This window comes from Engystomops pustulosus, chromosome 4 (genome assembly GCF_040894005.1).
Source record: "Engystomops pustulosus chromosome 4, aEngPut4.maternal, whole genome shotgun sequence".
NCBI classification, from domain to species: domain Eukaryota; kingdom Metazoa; phylum Chordata; class Amphibia; order Anura; family Leptodactylidae; genus Engystomops; species Engystomops pustulosus.
This window is the reverse complement of record NC_092414.1, coordinates 130,498,921-130,520,823: the sequence shown is the minus strand read 5'-3', so window position 1 is coordinate 130,520,823 and position 21,903 is coordinate 130,498,921. Positions and strand designations below refer to the sequence as shown.

Sequence of the window (21,903 nt, the reverse complement as noted above, 5' to 3'; positions counted from 1 at the left end):
TATCAGCTGTCTTAGGAGTATGAACGATACAAGGCAGATTTTTCTCAGTTTTCGGCTCCTTTCACACAAACTTATGAAAAGGCCATATGCTACCCATAACTATCATTTTAATATGGATAGCAAACGGTCACATTCATATCAATGGGCAATACAACCATCCATTTACATGAGATAGATTGATAGATAGATATATTCTCCTGTTTTTTCCAGTATTTCCATTCTGTATGCCCCAAGTCTATAGGAATGTATAAAATATGGCTTGCATACGTGCTGCACCGTATGCTGCGGTATATATGTGCAGTATCCAGGTGGACCAGAACCAGTGGGAGTTGGATTCCGTCAGCCAACCATATTTTATACGGTATGGATATAGTGACATACATGCACAAACTGTTAAAAAACGCCACGTTTATACGGTTCAGAAATACAGACTGTAGAAATCAAACATCTGTGTGAAAGTAGCCTTTTGTGTACAGTGTATCAGATGCAGCAGCGAGGCTCCAGCTAAGGGAGAACTAAGAATTAGAAATAGACATTCTAAATTAATTCAGATACAGGTTACACAATGGGCAGACTGATTGTTGTTCCACGCGAGTGCAGTTTGTTATACAGTTAGCCCTTCCTAGAATACCATAATGTGTCAGAATTTTAATCAAGATAATAGGTCAGAACATCATTTAGAGGTCGAAGTTTTTTTCCAAATCTATATAGTTAAACTGGGCAGTGCAAAAGGTACTGTCCCACACAACAGTGAGCATCTCTTATGTGCTGGCTGCAGCATTGTCGGATCACTTTATGAATTGTATAATAAAGGAGCAGTAAAGCTTTTTTATGTTACACATAATCTAATGTTCTGCTGCATACCCACCTTGCTGTACCAATGAAGACAGGGCTGTACAATATCAGGATCATCAATGCCATTGATTTCAACAAACCATATACTAAAGTTAAAACTTGGACCCCACGACAACAGAGGCACTAGAACAATACAAATATAAGATTAAATAAGTAATTACCCACAGCCTGAAAACTACCATTTAAAAGCCAGGCAACTTTGTATGAGAAATGTGATTAAAGTTACTAAAAGACATGTTCTACACAGAATCCATTCATTAGAATCTTTTAACCAGTTTTCAGCCATGCTTTTTTTTCTAGTTGCCATGGTACCTGGTGTTCATGATTTGTTCAGCTCGGATGATGGGCAAGACACACATTCATATAAACATACAAAACACATGTGTTTACAAATCCACATCATTGCCAGTGTACAAAATAAATACAATGAATAGTACCTATTTTAATGAAACGACATGGAAACATCTGTTCATCAATTTTATGCTTCAATGTGAAGGTCTCCTTGTTGTAATCATTCTTCAGGCCACTGAAATAGAACACACTGGGTAAGTGGGAGACGTCTACAGACTGTTCAGAGTCTTCCTTTTAAAGGAAAGCTACCATCAAAATCCATCAAGATAAACCAGGGAAGCTTACTCCTAGATCCAGGCAGCTCCTCAGTGCTGTTTCACAGGCTATTAGAATGTGCAAGGAGCAATTCCCCCACCCACTGTGTGATATTACAATCGGAAGAAGGAGGGGGAAGGGCTGAAAGAACAGGATGATGGGGAGACAGGCTTCTGCACAGTGTAACAGCCTGAGAAGCTACAGCATCCAGGGGCTCTGATAACCTGCCCACAAAGCCCTATTGGCTCATTTGCATGATTTTAATGTTGATTTTAGAAGGAAGGACCTTATGGATAAAAAGAAGTGTCCCTGTTTTAACATGCTTGATTTTGGTAGATGGTAGATTTCCTTTAAAAAGGTTTTCCAGGTTTATTTCCTATCCTTAAGATAAGTCATCAATATCAGGTTGGCAGGGGTGAATTGGTATACCCCCGTTTAGGGTTTACGAGAAACGACCATAATGAAATGCACCCTAACATTGCGTTAAAACTTGGAAATATTGCATAACAACTAGAAAGTTGACTTATTATAGTGGCAGAAAGTATCAGTTTAGTTTGGAAAACTAACTCTGCTGCATATTCCTGAAAACTGCTGTCTAAAGATCATTTTTAAGATACATAGCGACATGAACCACATTTATTCTTAAAGAGGACCTGTCACCAATAATTTTCGGCACTAGGGGCTGCTTACTAAAGTAAGCAGTTCCTAGTGCTTGAACAGACGCTGCAGTGTTAGAAGGTTAATGTTACGGGAAACCTCCGGTACGCCCACTAACACTGCGGCGGGGTACAGTGTAATCGTCAAACCGCTTGCAAAGTGGTCCGATGTAATTGTGAGGGGGCGGGGTTAGGGGGTGGTGACTGCCGTATGTGGCGCGTCAGTCACCGCCGGCCTATGGAGAGGTAGCACCTTGGACCACCCCTCATGAATACATCAGACTGCTTTGAGAGCAGTCCGACGATTACACTGAACTCCGCCACAGTGTTAGATGGCGTTACCGGAGGTTTCCGGTAACACTATCACTCCAACACTGTGGCGTTTGTTCAAGCTCTAGGAGCTGCTTACTGCATAATATTATAGCCTGTCAATCAGGAACAAGGAGGCAGGTTAATGCAAGTAACTCGTGAATATGCAGGGCTTCAATAGACATTTAGGGATAAGGGCAATGTTTTTTAACCATAGTTTTTAATGAAGTATTTATTTTGGGTGGGTAAATTTTCATGACAGGATCTCTTTAAGAGGTCTACTCCTCACAATGAAAATAAACTTCTATGCGAGACAATTATTTACCTAGACAGAAGCTCTGTCATGTTTTCTTCATTCATCCCACCAAAGACTTTAAACTTCTTCAAATTACAGACGTGGGTCTTCTCATATTTCCCAAAGGTGATGCTCTGCACAATGGCTGGCCTTTCCACTTTTAATATCAGAAACTGAGAGGAAAAAAATATATTTATGAGTACGTACAAATTCATGCAGATGTTAGTGTATATGTAGAAATGACCTTGCACAGTGGTGGCAAACCAATGGAATAGGTGCTATTGGTGGCACTTAGAGCCATTGATGTGGACACCAAGGCCGTCACCTCAGCACAAAGTTTTCCAGACAGGTTGAGTGACTTATTGCATCCTCCTGCAGTGCTGGGTAGCCCAGGATGTGGAAAGACTGCAGGAACAAGGAGGTGTGGAAAGGGTGTATTATCATTGAAGTTGCTGCCCCGCAATTCTTTCTGTTTAAGGGGACCCTGGAGAGAAACTACTACGAAAATCTGAAGTTCCCCCCTTCCTTCAATGATATTGGTGTTCTTAAGAGGCCAATATGATTGAAAGATGTGGCAGACCAGGATGCAATAAGTTGCTGAATAAATTGAACTGTCGGCACATTGTGATAAATAAGTGGGGTTTTGGCTGTAGTTTGGGAGCTTGGCCTCTAAGAAGGTTCATCATTGCCGGCCCAAGGTGTGTATGTTGAATTTACTGTTTAGTGTGTTTTTACTACTTACCTGAGGTGGGTAGTTGCTCTCTGAAGACCATCGTGAAGATTGATCATTAGGTTTGTCAACTAGAATGTTCCTGTTAAAATAAAAATTAAAAAAAGAATGAAAAAATAAATTAAAAAGACAATAACATGTCAAAACTACAAACAGCACTATGCTCATTACATAATGTGAAGTATGAAATAATGAATTTTACTTTGGCCAACAACACCATGTGTCACTTCTAAAATGGTAATTTTATTGGAAATGATCCTGGATTTCGTTCACCTAATAGATCACAAGCTTATATATAAAAAAAAAAACTAAACATAATTTGCATCCAATGGATTTCCCCCCCCCCCCCCAAAATGTGACTACATACGGATGTCTAACAACTCTATTAACTTCCCAATCTAGGCAAGGCTCAAGATGAGTGGAAAACCATATAGTAGGCTGCACAACATGGAAGCTGCAAGCTACTGCTTCCTGCAGCTCCGTCAATGCCCTCTAGCTGTATTGCTTTCTGGGGTGTCTGGCACCATTGCAAGCTCCCAATTGCAAATTCCACATTGTTTTGTTTGCAAAATTTGTTTTGCAAAATTGCCTGTGCAATTAACAAGAAAGGACAGAAGTCCTCCTGCAAGAAAAGTTCATGTACCTAAATGCCTGAATATATCCGAATGGTGAACCCCAGCTTCAAAGTCTGCAGGTAAATCTACGGTTTGACTATAGCTAGGCATTTTATATTGTGTTTTCTACTGCTACACATGTCTCCATATTAGGCAACATGCATTATCACATCAGAGGTGTCACAACACAGTGGGGTTAGAGCCAATGTCAACCTGTCCACTACATCAGTGATTTTCAACCTGTGTGCCGCGACACAAGGTTGAGTGTGCCGCGGGGGAAAGTTGCCCGAACTAGGCTGCCCCGGTGTCGAGCTGCCGCCGCGCCCCCGTATTTCTGCCCCATACTTACCTCCAAGTCCCGCGTCGGCGATCCGCCCGTCTTCTGTAGCTCCTGTACCGCGCGGCCCATGTCTCGTGACTGACGCGACCTGACGTCAGGTCGAGTAAGTCACGTGACCAGAGGCGCGCGGTGCAGGAGCTACAGAAGGTGAGCGGATCGCCATTAGGAGTGAAGGTACGCGGAAGAAGACATCAAGGGTAAGTATATAAGGTTATTATTTGTATAAGGAAGGTAGCTAGGTTTTTTTTTTTATTAGTAAAGGTAGGCTGGGGCTTTTTATTTGTTAAGGGGGGGCTCTAGGGCCTATTAATTAGTAAAGGGGGGGCTCTAGGGCCTATTAATTAGTAAAGGGGGGGCTCTAGGGCCTATTAATTAGTAAAGGGGGGGCTCTAGGGCCTATTAATTAGTAAAGGGGGGGCTCTAGGGCCTATTAATTAGTAAAGGGGGGGGGCTCTAGGGCCTATTAATTAGTAAAGGGGGGGGGCTCTAGGGCCTATTAATTAGTAAAGGGGGGGGGCTCTAGGGCCTATTAATTAGTAAAGGGGGGGGCTCTAGGGCCTATTAATTAGTAAAGGGGGGGCTCTAGGGCCTATTAATTAGTAAAGAGGGGGGGGCTCTAGGGCCTATTAATTAGTAAAGGGGGGGGGCTCTAGGGCCTATTAATTAGTAAAGGGGGGGGCTCTAGGGCCTATTAATTAGTAAAGGGGGGGGCTCTAGGGCCTATTAATTAGTAAAGGGGGGGGGGGCTCTAGGGCCTATTAATTAGTAAAGAGAGGCCGCTACAGGCTCTTAATTTGTAAAGGGAGGCCGCTAGGGCCTTTTTATTAGTAAAGGGAGGCAGCTAGGGGCTTTTTTATTAGTAAAGGGAGGCATCTAGGGGCTTTTTATTAGTAAAAGGAGGCAGCTAGGGGCTTTTTATTAGTAAAGGGAGGCCACCAGGGGCTTTTTATTAGTAAAGTGAGGCAGCTAGGGCCTTTTTATTAGTAAAGGGAGGCATCTAGGGGCTTTTTATTAGTAAAGGGAGGCCGCCAGGGGCTTTTTATTAGTAAAGTGAGGCCGCCAGGGCCTTTTTATTAGTAAAGGGAGACCGCTAGGGCCTTTTTATTAGTAAAGGGAGACCGCTAGGGCCTTTTTATTAGTAAAGGGAGGCCGCCAGGGGCTTTTTATTAGTAAAGGGAGGCCGCCAGGGGCTTTTTATTAGTAAAGGGAGGCCGCCAGGGGCTTTTTATTAGTAAAGGGAGGCAGCTAGGGGCTTTTTATTAGTAAAGGGAGGCAGCTAGGGGCTTTTTATTAGTAAAGGGAGGCAGCTAGGGCCTTTTTATTAGTAAAGGGAGGCAGCTAGGGGCTTTTTATTAGTAAAGGGAGGCAGCTAGGGGCTTTTTATTAGTAAAGTGAAGCCGCCAGGGCCTTTTTATTAGTAAAGGGAGGCAGCTAGGGCCTTTTTATTAGTAAAGGGAGGCTGCTAGGGCCTTTTTATTAGTAAAGGGAGGCTGCTAGGGCCTTTTTATTAGTAAAGGGAGGCATCTAGGGGCTTTTTATAAGTAAAGGGAGGCAGCTAGGGCCTTTTTATTAGTAAAGGGAGGCATCTAGGGGCTTTTTATTAGTAAAGGGAGGCAGCTAGGGGCTTTTAATTAGTAAAGGGAGGCCACCAGGGGCTTTTTATTAGTAAAGGGAGGCAGCCAGGGGCTTTTTATTAGTAAAGGGAGGCAGCCAGGGGCTTTTTATTAGTAAAGGGAGGCCGCCAGGGGCTTTTTATTAGTAAAGGGAGGCAGCTAGGGCCTTTTTATTAGTAATGGGAGGCCGCCAGGGGCTTTTTATTAGTAAAGGGAGGCCACCAGGGGCTTTTTATTAGTAAAGGGAGGCAGCTAGGGCCTTTTTATTAGTAATGGGAGGCTGTTTTAGTGTCATTTTGTGCTATTTTGGTTGGTGGTGTGCCCCAGGATTTTCTAAGTATAAAAAGTGTGCCGCGGCTCAAAAAAGGTTGAAAATCACTGCACTACATGATGTCATAGGATCTTTTTCCAGAGCCTTTATCAGCGATCTGTGCTGTTATTTGCATGTAAATGAATTTCTCCATACTACCACTTGCCCCTTCGGTTTATTTCCAGACTGGGAGAGATTGGAAAGATACACTTCATTGGCGCCACTGCATATGTTAGTACAGGCAGTCCCCAGGTTACATACAAGATAGGGTCTGTAGGTTTGTTCTTAAGTTGAATTTGTATGTAAGTTGGAACTGTATATTTTATCATTGTAATCCCAGCCAGAACTTTTTTTGGTCTCTGTGACAATTGGATTTTAAAAATGTTGGGTTGTCATAAGAATCAATATTAACATTAAAGCTTCATTACAGACACCTTTGATAACTGTTATAGCTGTTTATTGTAGCCTAGGACTAAAGTGCAATAAATTACCAATATCCAGTGGTCCGTTTGTAACTAGGGGTCGTATGTAAGTCGAGTGTTCTTAAGTAGAGGACCGCCTGTATATTTATTGTTTAAAGAGGCTATACATAAAATGGCCTATATAAACATAGAACCACCAGCAAAAGAACTGTAAAAGCAAGAAGACGCATTTTGAGCTTGTCGCTTCTCCTTGCTTTTATAATTATTTTACTGGTGCTTCCAAGTTTATATAGGCCACTTTCAATTATACAAATTTCTAATAAACTTTCTATATTAATTCCTAACAGTTTTTTAGATCTCTGCTTGCTGTCATCCTATTGAAAACTTCATTATTTCCAGAGGACAGAAATCTAAAAATGGTGCACGACTCGTTATAACCCACAGCTCCGATTATTCTCCAATACTAATGGGCTGCACACCTGAGCAACCATGTTGAGATTTCTGTCCACTAGAAATAAACAAAGAAACTTTCCATAGGATGACAGCAAGCAGAGTTAACCCTTAAAGGACCTGGCTTTTTTTTTTTTTTTTTTTTTTTTTTTTTTTTTTTTACACGTAAAGAGCTGTGTGGCGGCCTGTTTTCTGCATAACATATTGCACTTCATAGTGATGGCATTGAATATTCCATGCCGTGTACTGGGAAGCGGGAAAAAAAATTCAAATGCAGTGAAAACTGTAAAAAAAAAAAAAAAACACATTTGCGCCGTTTTCTTGTGGGCTTGGATTTTACCACTTTCACTGTGTCTACTTTATTCTTTGGGTCTGTGCGATCACGGGGATAACAAATTTGTATAAGTTTTATAATGTTTTCATACATTTACAAAAAATAAAACCTGTATAAATTTTTTTTTTATATTTTGCCATCTTCTGGTGCTAATAACTTTTTCATACTTTGGTGCATGGAGCTGTGGGTGGTGTAATTTTTTATGACTTGATCAAGTTTTCGATGCTGCCATTTTTATGACTGTACGACCTTCTGATCACTTTTTATTAAATTTTTTTATATTTTTTCAAAATGGCAAAAAAGTGCCATTTTCAAATCCGGGTGCTATTTTCCATTACAAGGTTAAACACAGTGAAACCCCGTTATTATATTTTGATAAATCGGGCATTTTCTGAGGCGCTGATACCTAATGTGTTTATGATTTTTACTGTTCATTTATATTTATATCAAGGAAAGGGAGGGTATTTGAATTTTTTAGGTTTTTTTATTTTTACGAACCCCTAGGGCAGAGGTCCCCAACCGCCGGTCCGCGGACCAGGACCGGGCCGTTTGAGTTTATCAACCGGTCCGCGCAGGGGCGCCTCCTGCTTAATGAGGGCATAGATAATTATCTGAATCAGAAGATCTGAGTTCATCGCACAACATAATATTTCACATATTTCCAAGCACTGGAGGGGGTTCATGTCAATATCAGCGCCAGGACTCAGGACTCAGATGCCAGATGTTCAGTCGTCTGTGTACGATTTTCACCTTATTTCCCCCGTTGTGCTGTAATTCCCACCGTTATAGTTATTACTGCTCCACGTTTGCTTCTTAGCACCTTCTACTGCCAGTTCCCCACCTTCTCCAAGCAATTCTCTGTGTATTAAGTTGTTTTCCGCAGAGCTTCCCTTCCGTCTGCATCATAATTCCCTTCTATTGTAGCGCGGGAGTTACCAGCTCCACTCCTGTCTCAACCTGTCTCCGCTAACGCCCCCCCGGCACTCTGGGCTCCCTGCCCCTGCTCAAGCTCCACGCTCCCCTACAGCTCCCTACACCTCCAGCTCTCCGCTCCCGGCTTCCCTTCCACTCCCGTCTCAACCCGGCTCCCCTAACGTCCCCCCCCCCCCCCCTCCAGGCTCTCGGCTCCCCCTGCCCCCGCTTAAGCTCCAGGCTCCCTAGCCTCCCGGCTCTCACAACCTACCCACTCCCGGCTACCTCACCGCGCCTCCACCGCTGCAGGACAAGGCACCGAAATTTCCAAGAACACAATAGAGAGGTAAGGTTACTTCATCTTTGCATATATATGTGTATGCACGCTGCATGCATATGCATTTTATACTACATGGCTGCACGCTGCATGCATATGCATTTTATACTACATGGCTGCACGCTGCATGCATTTTATACTACATGGCTGCACGCTGCATGCATTTTATACTACATGGCGTCACGCTGCATGCATTTTATACTACATGGCGTCACGCTGCATGCATTTTATACTACATGGCGTCACGCTGCATGCATTTTATACTACATGGCGTCACGCTGCATGCATTTTATACTACATGGCGTCACGCTGCATGCATTTTATACTACATGGCGTCACGCTGCATGCATTTTATACTACATGGCGTCACGCTGCATGCATTTTATACTACATGGCGTCACGCTGCATGCATTTTATACTACATGGCGTCACGCTGCATGCATTTTATACTACATGGCGTCACGCTGCATGCATTTTATACTACATGGCGTCACGCTGTATGCATTTTGCATTGCCTTATTTTTACACCAAACCAATATGATGGATCTGGTCCGGGCACTCCCTGATATCTTATATAAATGGGCGGGGGGTGTCTCTCTATGGCTCACCTCAGGCAGCAGACAGGCTTGGTACAGCCCTGCGCCTGGTCAGAGCTCGCTCTGTGTGGATTTTTAATGTTTTAGCCGTGACAGCTCACAGCTCCCGGCAGAGAACATTATGCAGGAAGGGGTGGGGCGTTGGGCGGATCTTAGTGACGCAGCCCTCCACAGCACAGCATGGTACCTGTTGTACGTCACGGGGCAGGTCTTAGTGACGTGGTCCTCCTACACAGCATGGTGTGTTCCTGATGGGGTGGGGTGGCAGGCTCTCCTTACTGACACGCCCCCGGCAAAACATGTTATGTGGGGCGTGCTGGGGCAGCAGACTGCTTCAGTGATGCGGCTCCCGGTACCGGTGTGCAGTGTGTAGCGCTGCTAAGCAGCAGCGCTGTATTCACTGACGCTCAATGTACAATGCTGCTACTTAGCAGCGCTGTACACAGAGGTCCTGCCAGTATCCTCCCCATACAGTACTGTCTGGTGCATATAGCAGTGCTAGTAGCAGTGCTGTACACTGAAACTGGGTTTTCTGCCATGACAACAGCAAAAACGAGATTACGTAGTAGACTGGACATAAGGAACACAGTTCGGGTTCACTGTCTCCCATCACCCCTAGATGGGACCGTCTTGTTGCACGAAAACAAGCCCAGTGCTCCCACTCATTCTGAACCTATGGTAAGTTGAATCACATTCTCATTATAAATGTCATAATTATATGATAAGTATGCACTAAGCTCCACCCCTCCATAACCCCACCCCATATGACCAAAGCCCCGCCCCACCGGGCCATGGAAAACTGGTCTAGCTTAAAGGGACCTCTGCCCTAGGGTACTTTAACCCTTGGTTGTCTGAATGATCCTAGTACTTTATATGGGATTTTCATCCTCATACATTACAACAAGCAATTCGCACATAGTAATGAATGGGTTAAATCCAGATAGCCTCGGGTCTTCGGAAGACCCAAAGCTGTCATGGCAACTGATTGCCGCTCCCCGATGATGTCACGGGGAGCAAGGACCTCCGACAAGATGGTGGTGCCCATGCACTGCCATCTTCTTGAAACCGCCGGCAACCGATCGCGGTTGTTAACGGTATGTCTTTGGTGCAAAATGCAGCAAAGACTTACTGGCTATGGAGAGGGCTCAGCCCGTGAGTCCTCTCCATGCACCCGCAGCCAATCAGTGATGAGCCATTACATCACGGGTCATTAAAGGGTTAAAAAAACATGAGGAAAGCATACAGAAAGTATACTGGAAAAATCTATACATTTTCATCATGCAAACAATAACAATTTGCCAAATGAGAATACTCCTTCAGATATATCACTTAAATAATAAATAATATTTTATCCCCCTTTATCACACAGCCAGTTTGAATGTTAAAGCGCAGCTTTTTTTTCTTTCTTTAAATCCTACCAGTGTTTTTTCCTGTGGAAAATTAAAGTGTTGAAAAGTTATTATCCAAGTGATTTTCAGATTGTTTTCTCGTGACACAAGGAAGTTTATGTAAGTAGCATAATTTTACTGATCAGGTTTTCAGGGGGTGAGATTTCAACAGTTTATAAGAAGCTATATTTTTCGTGATCAATTTAGTTTGGAAGTGCCTTTAGAAGCTTATATACTATTAACCCCCACCATTTTCTGAACTTCACATCTCAAACTATTCAAATCAACATTTGGGATGTCTGTTAACCCGTTAATTCTCAGGAATAAAACAAAAGTTTACTGGAAGTTTTTACATTTCATTTTTTTAATTTTATTCTCATTTAGCCCTAAAATGTACACATTCAAAGGGTATTACAGGCAGTCCCCTACTTAAGGACACCCAACTAACAGACTACCCCTAGTTAAAGACTGACCCCTCTGCCCACTGTGACCTCTGGATGCTGCACTATAGTCCCAGGCTGCAATGATCAGCTGTAAGGTGTATATATATATATATATATATATATACATACATACACATACACAGTTTCGACTTGCATACAAATTCAACTTAAGAACAAACCTAATTAACCTATTCTGTACGTAACACGGGGACTTCCTGTATAGGTAAATTTACATACCAAAAATATGTCAGCTGTTATTTCAGTGCACAGTGATGTGCAGAATGGAATTACTGCTATTGGGTTTTTGGAGGGCTGATTTGGCTACAAATATTTTCAGGTACCACAACGAACTTCAAGAGCCTCTAAAGTACCAGTACAATAGGAAAACCCCCAAAGATGACACCATTTTGTAAACTACATCCCTCAAAGAATATCTAGGGTTGCAGTGGGCATTTTAACCCCCAAGGCATTCGCCTAGATTTAATACAAATTGAATGGCGAGTAAAAATTGCAATATTTTTTTTTTTAAATGGCAATTTAGTGTCAAATATATTTTGCCCAACTAATACCACCCGGGACAAACACGGCAAAAATCATCATGCAGTTTGTCCTGGATATGGCAATACCCCATATGTTTCAATAATCTACAGGCTGGGCATACAACAGGGCTCAGAAGGGTAGGAGTGAAATTTGGGCACTTTGTTTTGACTAGATTGGATTTGGAGTGCATGTCGTGCCAGCAGAGCCCCAAAGGAGCCAGTACAACAGAAACTCCTGAGAAGTGACAGCATTTTTGAAACTACATCCCTCAAAGAAATTATCTTGCAGCATTTTAAACCCTGAGATGCTGCCCCAAATGTAATACAAAGTGAATGGCGCAGAGTAAAAATTGTGTTTTCCCATTATGCCATTTTAATGCCAAATGTATTTGCCCAACTCACGCCACTGGAGACAAACACCCCAAAATCTTTCTTCCTGTTCTGGGTATGGCAATCACCCATATGTGGCAATCTACAGGCAGGGCACAGAAGGGAAGGGTGCAGGATGCGGCATTATGTATAAGCTGTTCAGAGCACATCACGCTAAACAACTAAATATACAGGTGTGATATCAGAAAACTCTCTCTTATGATGTGCACAGATAGCTTCTTGGACGTCAAACTCAATTTCGGCATGGCGATATAGGGCTGAAGCACCTAGTCCGACAAGTCAACCCCTTCCATGTACTTGTTATAATTCGATAGGCAGTTAGGTTTGGGGTTATCTGTACTGGGAAAGGGGTCCTGGTGTGCCTATGTTTTCTTATTAATACAAGGACATCTCTATTGTCCTTGTACTTAAAGGGGTATTCCCACAAAGATAAGATTACTAAATATACTCAGGCAAGTCAGATTCTTCTCATGAACAGCTTCTCTTGTCTGCACACTGTAGTGTCTCTCTGCCTCCAGCTTCCTCCCCCACGTATTCCAAGACCAGCTCAGACACAGGCACTTCCTGGCGTTAAGCAGCATTATGAGGAGACTTACTTCACAAGCTAGAGATGAGATAAAAGCTTCATAGCAGGGGAAGGAGTTACAGCAGAGCTGTGTGTCATAGCCAAGATGTAGCAGAGCTAGAATGTGTCATTTTGTTTTATATCTATCTCCTGGATCTCATCATGTCTGATCATCTCTCTTTTGCTGTGTCAGATACTAGTAGAATATTCAGAAGCTAAATTAAAGTGTAGATAAACCTTTACCCCTATTATTTAAGCACACTGCCAGCACACAGAATCCCATAGCGCAGAGGCATCATGAAGGGTCTGTTTATAGAATCCTCACTCACACGAATTTTACAGTGACCATCACTGAGTGATGGAGCTACAACAGCAATAATAGTGAGGATAATTGTAAAGTAAGGGTTTAAAAATAATCTTTATTGTGTTAACATCACTAAGAGATTATAACATGAACTTTCTTTCATGGGAAAACCCCTTTACCACACAATAAAGACTCACTGCATAGTGTCGGGCTCTTATGTTTTTCTGTTCACAAACAAATATTTCAATTCCTGGTCAACAAGTCAATGATCAGCATCCTCTGATAATCCTGGGGTGTTGAACACCGAGGATTCAGAATTGGGAGCCAAGAAAATAGCTACTAGACAATTGGGCCAACATTTCATAATGGGGTTTGATGTTGTTGGATTTGTTATTTAATGCTGGGATAACCATATTACCTTTGCCAATATGGTTTATGTGTTGTGAAGGTTTGGGGGTAACTTCAAAGATCGCAGCTTTTGGGCTGCAGACGTCCTTCGTAAGGCTGCGTGCCAAAGCAAAAACGTAGGAGCTTGTAGCTATCCAAAAGAAACTGCTTTATTCAGCTTTACAACTTTTACGGGCATTCACTGTGGATACAGGTGCGTTGTGTGCCAATTCACAGGTGTCCAGATGCCAACCCGCCCCCTATCATGTTGTCCTCATTCACTTTGTCCAAGGCAAGAGTGGTGAAACTAGTTAATTTATGGTTATAAAAGCTTCCTAGTCATACAACTTATTTTTTTAAGTGGTCAATAATGTACAGAATTAGAATAAAAGGGTAGATTCTTTCCAATACAAGCCCCTTCATTTAGGCCAATAAGAAGGAGACGGAGCCCATCTGATACAAGATGTGTGGTGTGCACTGCATGATGTTAGCCTGATGAAGCGCCAATAGCGTGAAACATGTTTGTTTTCCACTCCTACCTTACCCTGCATAGCAGCATATTGATGGAAAAAAATAAATAAAAATATGAGAAAACAATGACATTTTCCACTGACATGTGGATCTTTCCAAACTATCCAGTCTGGAGATAAACCGATGCTACAAAACCCAACCTGATGCACAAAGCCAGGTTCTACTTTTGCTTGAAATGCATCACCTAGGACAGTGATGGTGAACCTTTTAGAGACAGAGTGCCCAGAATACAACAAAGACCCACTTATTTATTGCAAAGTGCCAAAACAGAAATGTGACTTGTGATTTTATACTCCCTGCTCTATCACAGCTTTCATTCATATCAACACCCTAAGGACCCCATTAAGGCTGAAAATAGAAGAAATTTGGATGATCATTGTAGCTTCCCATAAACAGGAAGAATTATCAGGGCCGGAGCAGGAGCTACAATGATAATCCAGATCTGTCCACACCTTCCCACTCCTCCAGTAGCCCCAGGTAGTCCTGTCACTTTAAAATAGCTCTGTGCACAGCAAGTCCTGGGCTGTCTGGGACTGCAGGAAGATACCTGGAGTCCTCTCTGGTGATGGCCTGGGTGCCCACAGAAAAGGCTCCGAGTGCCACCTCTGGCACCCGTGCCATAGGTTCACCACCATTGATCTAGGATTTCATTCAAATCCTAAATCCTGAAAGCAACGAGTCAGTGTTTTTACTATGAAGAACTCCACCAAAATGATTAACTATTCTACATACACATATTACGCGTTTCAGGACTCCCAAACGTGAAGTATTGTTATATATTTGATGAAAATGCTTTTATTTTCATATACGTGCTGGGTGCTGAGAAAGAGGATGCTCAACTGTGGATGAAGGTTGATAACAGTTCACTCCTCTGCACCTAAAAAATGTAAGACTCCCTTGGCTGATTTACGATACTACTTATTTCAGGGAAAGCGACTTCTTTTGTTTCTGCGATGCCCATGTAATAATTTACTAACCAATGACGGACATTATTTATCCCTAACTAAGCAAGCCCAGGGCCTGCCCCACTGAGAGTGTCTGTATAATACTTTGTGACGCAAATAAAGCATCTCACATCTGCCTAGCCTTGTATAGCATCACTTCTCCACAGAGATTGAGATATTATATCATACTTTGTCTTTGTGTGATTTCTTTGAGCTCACTTTGTGGATTTTTATTAACAATTAGAGAACCTGAGGTTGTGTGAACAGGGGAAGAACTTAAAAACATACCAACAAGCTTATATCATGGTCCATCTTAATGTAAATTTGAAAGTGCAAGGTTAAAGTCTTTGTAGCTTGGTTATCCAAGTACAATTGAAGCTGTATCAATGAACCTTGGCTTGAAAACTTCTACATTGCTATATCACCACTTTGCAAAGCATTGGTTTGGGTGCATCAGGAATATGTAGTTCAGTTCTGGGCATACGTTCATAAAAAGATTCTGTGGAGTTAGATATGGTATAAATGGTTCACGACGTAATATCCAAGCCCACAAGAAAACGGCGCACATTTGTTATTTTACCATTTTCACTGCATTTGGAATTTTTTTTCCTGCTTCCCAGTACACGGCATGGAATAATAAATACCATCTCTATGAAGTGCATTTTGTTACGCAGAAAACAAGCTGTCACACAGTTCTTTACGTGTAAAAATAACAAAGTTATAGATTTTTGAAGGTGGGGAGTGAAAATTGGAAATGAAAAAACAGGAAAGGGCCCGGTCCTGAACAGGTTAAAGGAGACCTAAAAAAATGGTAATAGGCATGGAGGTCTTCTGTTGGTAGAAAAAAATTCTGTCTGGAGAAAAAAGAATAAATCCTTTTCTTCTATACTGTGCAACAGCCTGCCTCAGGAGCTGGCCACAGTAGAAACTCCAAAGCATTGATGGCTATGTAATTGTAAAGAAGTCTGTACCCCACACCCCTTCCCTCAGCGCTGTCCCCTGCATTTACTGCTTGCGCACCATGCAAGGATGAGACCCCCAAAGATCACAAAAACGAGGGGTCCGGTGGAGTCCCACGTACCACCGTCAGACCCCTCGTCACTCCGTTAGACCAATGTAGAAAACGGCCGTGCATTACCGTTCTGCTCCATTATTCTCTATGTAGCTGACTGAGATCATCTTATCAAAAGTACCATGTAAACTAAATTTATTTCCATATCCTACAAGTTGACTTACAGACAATCTGCTGGATAAAGAGTATTGCTAAGAAAACCGTTAACTAGTAAAGAGGAAGATGTTCTGCTGATAAAAGTTTAAAGGGCTGAAGAAAAAAAAAAAAGTAATAACATTTAAAAAGTAACAAACAGAACTATAGAAAACCACTCCTATGACAATCCCACTGGAAAAACAGCCACACATTTGTTACTGGGGAAAAAAAAAAAAAAAAAAAACACTGCAGTAGTGTATTGTTTTGTGATCAGCGTACAGTACATGATGGAAACAGTCACACAACACTCCACTACAGTGTAAAGCAGGGGTAGGGAACCTATGTACTGGGGGACATGTGCTGTGGCTACCTATGTACTGGGGGACATGTGCTGTGGCTACCTATGTACTGGGGGACATGTGCTGTGGCTACCTATGTACTGGGGGACATGTGCTGTGGCTACCTATGTACTGGGGGACATGTGCTGTGGCTACCTATGTACTGGGGGACATGTGCTGTGGCTACCTATGTACTGGGGGACATGTGCTGTGGCTACCTATGTACTGGGGGACATGTGCTGTGGCTACCTATCTGGTAGCCGCCGGTCTTTATAGGAACCCGGAAAGTGAGCAGCGGCGCACTGTCCCTATTAATCCGCAAATGCCGACGTGCACGTGCGCGCTGGCCAGCCGGTACGGGAGCCGGAGTGTGGTGGGTTGAATGAGCTCGGAAAGGGGCACCGCGACAGAGAGAGACACTGGGACTACCTATCTACTGGGGAGCATGTACATATGCTACGGCTCTTACGGAAAAACATTTTAAAATATGTGGCTTTCATGGCTCTCTCAGCCAAAAACGTCCCTGACCCGTGGTGTAAAGGAAACACACTCCAGTTACTTCTAGTGAGAACATTTTATGACCACACTAATACGGAGTTAAGAACAAGCAGCATTTGCAAATGAACTTTGGAATCTTTCCTGTTTGCAAATCCTATTTACCTGTACAGCCGGAGAAGTTCATCTAACCACTTGCTCGTTCAGACAAGGTCATGTCTGGGTTACTGCCAATTTTGTTGGAGTGTCTGTCAAAGGGCTCGTACAAATATAGATCTGTACAAATCGTTTCAGGAGGATAAATATATACTCTCCTTTGTGTGAGGAGCTTCAGCAAATGCTTTTTCACAAATGTAGGCTTAGAAAATGAAGCTAATTTAGGACTTTTCAGGTCAGCGATGAATTTTAAGTTCTGCATTCTAAGAGGTCATACAAAGCCCCGGTATAAAAGGATCGGACCGCTGAGGCCCTCATCACATGACCTCACCTACCCCAAGTTCTGGCACCAGATCCAGCATGATCTAAAAGAGCAATATACGGGCTCTGCTATTAAGCAATAAAAATAGAAGGCAGATCTATCTATTGGAAATGGAAGGCAACCTTCAATAGTTTTTTTTATTACACTCTGGTAAGCCCTGACAGCAGGGTGGACCAAGCCTTGGATGTGCTCTGTACAGCACACAGGTTTTTAGTTCACCACTCCATGTGTCCAGTGGAGAGGTCATCATACGGCTTTATATTTTCCTTTACTTTAGCTCTAAGCTCATGTTTGTAGCTCAGTTTTCTCCCACATATTCTAACATCTCAAGTTCATAAATACAGAAGCACATGTGAAAAGTATTATAGGTATAGAAACCAAGCCTTCATGTTATCTAGCATGTCTAGGCTGTATTATGAAAACAATCCTGATATTGAAAGTTCATAAGGCAATTCCTCTATACAGGCGGTCCCCTACTTAAGGACACCCGACTTACAGACTACCACTAGTTAAAAGCAGACCCCTCTGACCTCTGGTGAAGCTCTCTGGATGCTTTACTTTAGTCCCAGGCTGCAATCAGCTTTAATGTGTCCAATTAAGTTTTATTGATACAGTAATCCTTGTTCCCATTACAGCAAAAACATTTGGAACTCCAATAGTCACTGGGGCAAAAAAATTTGTCTAACTACAATTACAGTTAAATATACAGTTTCTACTTGCATACAAATTCAACTTAAAAACAAACCTATGGAACCTATCTTCTACACAACCCAGTGACTGCCTGTATTTAGAAATTCTTAGGGATGTTGCCTGTGTGGCTACTGCATTGCCACCAAACCAAGTCAGTGTAGAGAAGCTGTTCTTTAGCCCTAGAATAATTAGGTCAGACTTGAGGTCTTCTATGAGGGAGGGTCTGATGGAGGCAATATTGTCTAACAAATTCATAGACAATTATCCAGTAAATCTTTGTTGAAAACTGTTTTTCACCCATAGTGTTTTGCATAATTACAATTTATTTAAGTTAAAGTACCAAGGTTGTATTCCAATAAATATTTTTATGTCCTAACTAAATAACTTGGTTATTGTATCATAAGGGTGATAAAAAGGCTTACTACTGTAAATATACAAATTAAACATGCCCCATGTATGCGGGAGTCAGAGGATTGGCTTACCAACTCCAAAGGTCCGACTAGACAACCGTATAGACCACAGCAAAAGATCAGAAACGGTAAACAGAGTTCTAAAACCATCACACTAAGGCTACATTCACACTGACAGCGCACGGGGAGAGGAGGAGGTGAGCGCAGCACACCCTGCCCCTCTCCATAGGAACATATGGCACCGTACTACGGAGAAAGATAGGACATGTCATATCTTTTTCCGGGGTACGGAGCTGTACGGTGCCGCACGTGTTCTGCGCCGTCCACCCATTGCCGTCTATGGGGGACGTATATCGGCCGCAAATACGCCCCCTATACGGCAGTGTGAATGTAGCCTTAGCGCAAAAAATGCTAGTATTCAAATCACATTCAATTTGTTAAGGTCAAATCCACAGTTACCCCCAAAGATGAAGAACAGAGGCTCAGAATAAATCAGAGCAACCCTACTTGAAGTTGAATAAAACACCATGTCCTTAAATTTAATATACAGGCAGTTTCTTAAAGTTTGTTCTTAAGTTGAATTTGTATACAAGTCGGCGCTGTATATTTTAGAATTGTAGTTCCAGACAAAAACATTTTTGTCCCAGTGACAATTGGATTTTCAATTTTTTTTTGCTGTAATGGGAACAAGGATTACCTTATATAGTCGAGTATAAGCCTAGTTTTTTAGCACAAAAAAATGTGCTGAAAAACCAAACTCGGCTTATACTCAAGTAAAAAATATATAGGTTTTACAAGGTTTTTGTGGTAAAATTAGGGGCCTCGGCTTATACTTGGGTCGGCTTATACTCGAGTATATACGGTATTAAGAAAGCTTCATTACAGACACCTTACAGCCGATCATTGCAGTCTGGGACTATAGTAAAACATTCAGAGAACTTCACCAGAGGTCACAGTGGGCAGAGGGGTAGTCTGCAAGTCGGGTGTCCTTAAGTAGGGGAGCAACTGTAACTAGTTTTTTTTGGGGGGGGGGAGGGGAGATCTGAAGTTTCACTATGAAATAGGTTTTGTAAAAAGGCTGTACAAAGTGAAAAAAATTCTTTTTTTTTTTTACCTGGCCAAAAACCCGGGTAGGTAAACTTACTATTTGTTGTTATAAAGCTGCTAAGAGGCCAACTCTTGATAACAAAACTAACCTTTAGTGCTGGAAAAGTGTAAAGAAAAAAGGCCCTTTATCCAAAGGCTGCTTTCTTTCCCGGTCAATGATGTCCTGTTCATGTCACAAGAATCATTAGGTCTAAAGGTGACCTGCGCACAATTGGCACAGGACCATCAAGTGTCAGCAGTCAAGTGGCAGTTATGCCAGGGAAATGACTCCAAGCATCATAGTTTTATGTGATACAAGGCATCCCTTCAGCAGCGGCAAACTAATGATCGTCCTTAGGTCAGATTTCGCTAGGCGAGATTCAGGATTCACAGAGAGCACTAGCCCAAGTTTCCTGAAAGTTTTGACCTTCCAAAGCTGCAGTCATTGTCAGGTAATAGCGTTGTGTAACTAGACCTTTCTGTGTGTTATAAGTAGCAGCAGGGAAGTAGATTGAAGTAAGAGTAGGTAAACCGGTTTGCTTCTTTGGCCCATCCAACACTATCCAATGGGGAAACACTGCACAAGAAAAGTTTCACCTGTTGATGTTCAGTTCCCAAGCATCAGGTGAGCTGTACTTTATAAGCTACCTATTCCATTTAGTGGATTACTACCCTGTTTCCCCGAAAATAAGACAGTGTCTTATATTAATTTTTGCTCCTAAAGAGGCACTAGGTCTTATTTTCAGGGGAAGTCTTATTTTTCCATGAACAAGAATTCACATTTATCATTGAACAAAAAATCTACTTCTCTAACATTCTTATAACTCTCCAAACTCTGAATTTCATGCTGTATTTCTTGTGACTCCATTTCTATTAGAATCATTGGCCCCGATCTCTCATGGTTAGTAAAATCACTTTCCATAAATGGCCCTTCTTATTCTGGTAGTTGCTGGTATCACATTTGCAGCACAACAGTCAGTGATTTACTTCCATGATTTCTTCCCCATGTCACAACCTTCTGCAGCATCTAAAAGATTTCCTAATACTTATGTATGGCGCGGGGGGAGCTGCTGCAATGACTGACACTAGGTCTTATTTTCAGGGGAGGCCTTATATTTCTAAGCCTGAACAAAATTGTACCAGGTCTTATTTTTGGGGGATGTCTTATTTTAGGGGAAACAGGGTAGGAACCACATCTGCAAGCATTTAGTAAGACAAGCTTAAATAATACAAAAAAAATGTAACTTGACATACAAAGCAACGATTCAGAATACAAGCCTTATGTGAGCCCTCCACAGTCTCAAATTTATAGAACACAATATTGAAGTAGGACAATTTAAGGGGCTAGTTGTTATACTACACATAACCAAATATTTTGGTGGAGTGGATCAAAATGTGCGCATTTCAATGATATCCCATGTTTATATTTCTGAGTATTTGTCATGGTGGAACCACTCATTGGGTTTCAATGACTCCATGGGAAAACTTTTTGATATACAAGCAATTGGATTACAAGCAGGTCCCCTAAATAAATTCAGCGTGTAAGGTTCCACTGTACAACACTACAGGTGCTATGCATGTGCCTACTTTTAGTAGCAGCTAGACTGAAAAATGCATTCATATTACAGGATTGCAGCTGGACATGTGGGATCTGTTCACTGAGCACAGCACAACCCCTACACATCACCACTCGCAGAGGGACCACAGCTCCTCCATGTATACTGATCACAGGACACTACAGGAGCCTCTCCTCAGGCGCCATCTGCCTCCACCCGATACAGGGGCCACACTGCGCCCAAAGGAGACATGGAGGAGGCCGGTGTCACAAGTGTCAGCAAATCCTATACATTACACGGCGGCCAGGAGGCCTGCACTGCCCCAGCCCGCCGTGCAATAGCAGCCCCTCCGGGAAAAGGCGGACACCCGGCCGCCCAGCACAGCGCTGCGCCCCGGGCCCTGTGTACTCACTCCGGAAGATAACTAGATGAGAAGGAGCTCCACTTGTGCACCGTATAAGACAGCACTCTGCACTCCGCCGCCATCTTGTCAGCAGGAAGACAAGGGGCGGGGCTCGGCTCTTAAAGACACAGGCACACAGACAGCGGGAGGGCGGGGCGAGTGACGCAGGTGAACACGGGGAGATCCCGCGGCTGTGTCCCCGGTATATACACTAATAAATACGTGAGATCCCAGACGGATCCGTGCGGACTGGAGAGAGATTATATGCCGTGTACGGGAGGGAGAGGGGAGAGGAGAGAGGATACTCCAAATGACCTACAATGCTCTAAAACAATGTGCATACAGCTGGTAAATTGGGGTCGGTGGCCCG

The 21,903-nt window shown here is 42.7% G+C and overlaps 1 protein-coding gene across 1 annotated transcript in view; it reads right to left on the bottom strand.

The window, feature by feature from the left end:
• Nucleotides 1-21,672, bottom strand: part of MKLN1 (muskelin 1) — a 42,944-nt gene extending 21,272 nt beyond the window's left edge. Inside the window, exons 1-5 of the mRNA XM_072147471.1 lie at nucleotides 21,543-21,672; nucleotides 3,464-3,533; nucleotides 2,752-2,894; nucleotides 1,293-1,381; nucleotides 869-978 (exon numbers count right to left, since the gene is read on the bottom strand). Coding sequence (XP_072003572.1) covers nucleotides 869-978; nucleotides 1,293-1,381; nucleotides 2,752-2,894; nucleotides 3,464-3,533; nucleotides 21,543-21,616 — 486 coding nt within the window. The 5' untranslated portion in view covers nucleotides 21,617-21,672. The remainder of the gene's footprint in view (nucleotides 1-868; nucleotides 979-1,292; nucleotides 1,382-2,751; nucleotides 2,895-3,463; nucleotides 3,534-21,542) is intronic.
• Nucleotides 21,673-21,903: the final 231 nt, after the last annotated feature.